General features: G+C 60.1%; 2 protein-coding genes across 2 annotated transcripts in view; both read right to left on the reverse strand.

The window, feature by feature from the left end:
- Positions 1–767: 767 nt before the first annotated feature.
- H696_01028 (hypothetical protein) lies at positions 768–2,598 on the reverse strand. Its single transcript, XM_009494913.1, has 6 exons — positions 1,947–2,598; positions 1,757–1,882; positions 1,539–1,621; positions 1,362–1,459; positions 1,134–1,212; positions 768–1,044 (listed from the first exon to the last, which is right to left on the reverse strand). The coding sequence occupies exons 1-6, from the start codon at positions 2,463–2,465 to the stop codon at positions 948–950; spliced, it is 1,002 nt and encodes a 333-aa protein (XP_009493188.1). The 5' UTR covers positions 2,466–2,598; the 3' UTR covers positions 768–947.
- Positions 2,599–2,941: 343 nt separating this feature from the next.
- H696_01029 (hypothetical protein) overlaps positions 2,942–3,270 on the reverse strand; it is a 2,452-nt gene continuing 2,123 nt past the window's right edge. The window contains exon 6 of the mRNA XM_009494914.1: positions 2,942–3,199. Coding sequence (XP_009493189.1) covers positions 2,999–3,199 — 201 coding nt within the window. The 3' untranslated portion in view covers positions 2,942–2,998. The remainder of the gene's footprint in view (positions 3,200–3,270) is intronic.

A 3,270-nucleotide genomic window follows, 5' to 3' on the forward strand; every position in this document is an offset into this window, starting at 1 on the left:
GGGGAGGGAGGGTGAGTCGGCAAGCAGGCCGCGAAGGGAGGGAAGAGCTCAGGGGCAGGAGCCGAGAGAGGAATGGGAAGGGGAAAAAGGAAAGCGCAAGGCAAGGAGAAGGAAGCGAGGCCACGCACTCGAGGGACTTCGGATTACCCAGAGACACGATCAGTGTCTGCTGCCAGGAGTCGAAGAGGGTCAGGCAGGCGGAGGGCGACGAGTCGCGGACCGAGTTGACCAGGGAGAAGGCGGCGAGCATGCGCGAGCGCGGGTGGGCGCGCATGTTGGCCGAGTCCAGGTAGTAGGAGACTGTGGCAGAGGGTCGGTCAGAAAGCGCACGCAATATGGGCCACAGGGCAGAAGGGATCCTCCGAGACAGGAGGGCGAGGGGGGGGGGGGGGGGGGGGGGGGGGGGGGGGGGGGGGGGGGCAGAGTGAACGGGAGCGGACGACGAGGGGCCCAAAGTGGTATGCTTTGTTGCTGGTCACAAAACAGAGACGGACCCATCTTTGTGGAAGAGGCTTCTCCGCCATTCCCCCTCGCTCGACTGCCGACGCTTGGCCCCAACTAACAAGCGCGGACGCGGCGCGTCACAGCAGCATCCAGTCCGGTGATTCTCATTCTTCATATCACTCTCGCATCACCACGGCTGTACTGTAATCTAAGCATGTGGGGGCCTCTGCCTCAAAGGAACACAATCACCATGCATCTCCGACGTCAGTCATTCGCACACACACACACACACACCAGCCAAACCGATGATTGCAAGGACCAAAGGAAAACAGCGCTCAATTCAAGGCACAGTGATGGTCACCACAATGTGCCCATACCGGCCGGGGGCGGGCAACGGAATACACAAGGACACGATCTGATCGGATAGAAATGGGAGAGGCAAACGGGAAAGAAAGGGCCACAGTGGGAGGGAAAGGAAGAGACGGTTGAGTGTGGAGAACATATCACAGGAGCTCTACCTGGCTCTGGAGGAGGAGTTCCTCGATTTCCGCATATGTGACGGTCGAAATGCCGCCCTGAAGAAGATTCACTTCCTTGGCGCTGGAGGAGAGAGGATAGACCGTGACAGAAAAGGGGAGCCGGGTTAGATGACGATCTGATTCGGCCAATCGGGGAGGCCGTATGCGTACCCGTCTTCAATTTCGAGGGTGACACCCTCTGGAGTGAGGGCTCTGACGAATACCAACGCATCGAGGTTTGGCGTGCGGACTTGTCATCATGAGAAGACGCAGGGAAGTGGGCTGTCAGCGGGCGACCGAGGAGAAGTGGAGATAGTGGAGAGGGAGAGCAGGTCGGAAGGGGGGAGGATGGGGGGAGGGGGGAAGTGGGAGGGGGGAGAGGGACAAAGAGGAACGCACTCATGTTGGAGTGATGGGGATCCTCCAATTTGGCAAAGAGGGGCGGGAGAGCCCCGACAGCCGACGACAAGATATGCGAGTCCCAGATGGTTTGCATGCTGAATGGGGGCCCCGAGAACATGGGTCAGTGGCTCCGGAAGGGGCGGGCTGGAACAGATGCCAGTGACACCAGCGCACCGGCGGGCATAAGCACGCTCGCGAGGGGTCAAGCGCTCGCGCAGTACCGGCTGGAAGAGAATATTGTGGCAGAACTGGTTGATCTGGGAGGGACCCATTTCAAGGGGGCAAAGAGACGGGACGCCGGACAGGAGTGAGTGTCAAGCGTGGAGGGCCGCTGGCAAAGCAGCCGACATCGAACGTCAGGCTGAGGATCTATCCCGGGAAGGAGGACACACCTTGCTCAGTCGCGCTTTGACGTACGCCCGGAGGACATACTTGACGCGTTCCAAATCGGTCTGCATGATGACCGCAATGAAGGCGTCCTCGGTGCCACCGGCCTTCAGATCGTCGATAACATCACGCTGCATACATGGCAGGTTAGTGGCTTTGGGACTTCGATCGAAAGAAGGACACATGCACTCGAACCTGCTCGCGTATCGACTGGAAAAGGCGCCCGAAGGGCCCTCCAGCCCATGGGAGAATCTCCGGCGCGTGGAGCTCATTTTGCCATGCGCGCAGCATCAAGCGGAAGTCCTGCGCCCCGGGAGAGACACTTTCCTCGGAGGAGAGAGTCGCCCCGTGAGTCGCCCCAGGAAGGGCATCCGGCGGGGGAGGCTCCGCCACAGCCTCCGGCATCGGCTCAAGGAGTCCAGCAGCTCGAGCGAACTCCAACCCGATGGTATCAAGGTTGCTCAGGTCCAGCTGGCTGCCAGAGGTCGCATCTGCCGGAGTCGGGTGCTCTGCTTTGGTGTCCCCAAGCTCACCAAGGCTGGCAGGAGCACCGGGGACACCGGGCTCCATGGTTCCTGTCGATGGGGGTGCCATCAGAGAGCCGGTGGGATCGACAGATTGAAAGAGCCCAGATGGCAAGAAATTCTCCTCATCGGAGGAAAAGAGACCATGCTCATCGAGTTCGGGAAACCGGGCACCCGGGGGGCCGGACATTGTGACGAAATAACACGAAAGACGGACAAATCAGAGGAAGGACAGATGGTGGTAGGAGGAGAGGCAGGGAGGAGACCGGCTGGGGATGGGTGGAAAAGCCGAGTATAGAAAGAGGGGAGGGTGTGTGTGTGGGGGGGGGGGAGAGAGAGGGGAGAGACAGAGGAAGAGAGAGGATATATTCGGCGTCAGAAAAGGCTTACAGACCCGCGAAAGGTCGCAGTGGAGGATCTCAAGGTTTGGGGGATTCCTGGCAAGGGGGGGGGAGGGGCGGTCAATTCAAATCGGGCCAGTTCGTTGGGACTCGCTGGGTTATGCAGGCCCAACCCAACGGTTTTCCCCGAGAAATGGATGGGCATTTTGCCTACCCCGCCCCGACACCCACCCGCCCGCCCGCCCGCCCGTCCTCCTGCCCGCGACTGTCGGCAGCATTTGCAACAAGCATGGCCCACACTCACCGAACACACATGAGCAACATGCCGCCCCGCACTTTTCTCTGCTGATGTTGTACATTCACTACCCCACAAGTGAGGCGCCTACCCATCAGGACCACTGTCATGCCCGCCATCATGGTAGTTCCCGCCATCGAGGAAACGCTGCATACCGGCTGAAGGATGGGCGCTTTGGAGAGCGCTTTGGAGCTGTGCGCCGTATGCCCTCACTTGCCGGGCCATCCGTCGGAGGTCAGCCTGGAAATCGGCGATCTCACCTTCGTGTCGCGCACGTTCATCACGAAGCTACGATAGAGGGGAGAGAGAGAGAGAGAAGGAGAGAGAGAGAGAGAAGGAGAGAGAGAGAGAGAGAGAGA

The sequence above is a fragment of the Fonticula alba genome (genome assembly GCF_000388065.1).
Source record: "Fonticula alba strain ATCC 38817 unplaced genomic scaffold supercont2.2, whole genome shotgun sequence".
Lineage (NCBI taxonomy): Eukaryota > Rotosphaerida > Fonticulaceae > Fonticula > Fonticula alba.

Bases quoted from the DNA above. Each gene is read 5' to 3' on its own strand.
- H696_01028 (XM_009494913.1), bottom strand. From the start codon at position 2,465: ATGTCCGGCCCCCCGGGTGCCCGGTTTCCCGAACTCGATGAGCATGGT. The intron at 1,883-1,946 runs GTTCGAGTGCAT...CCATGTATGCAG, and splicing joins TCCAGTCGATACGCGAGCAG to CGTGATGTTATCGACGATCT. The intron at 1,213-1,361 runs GTGCGTTCCTCT...CATGATGACAAG, and splicing joins TCCCCATCACTCCAACATGA to TCCGCACGCCAAACCTCGAT.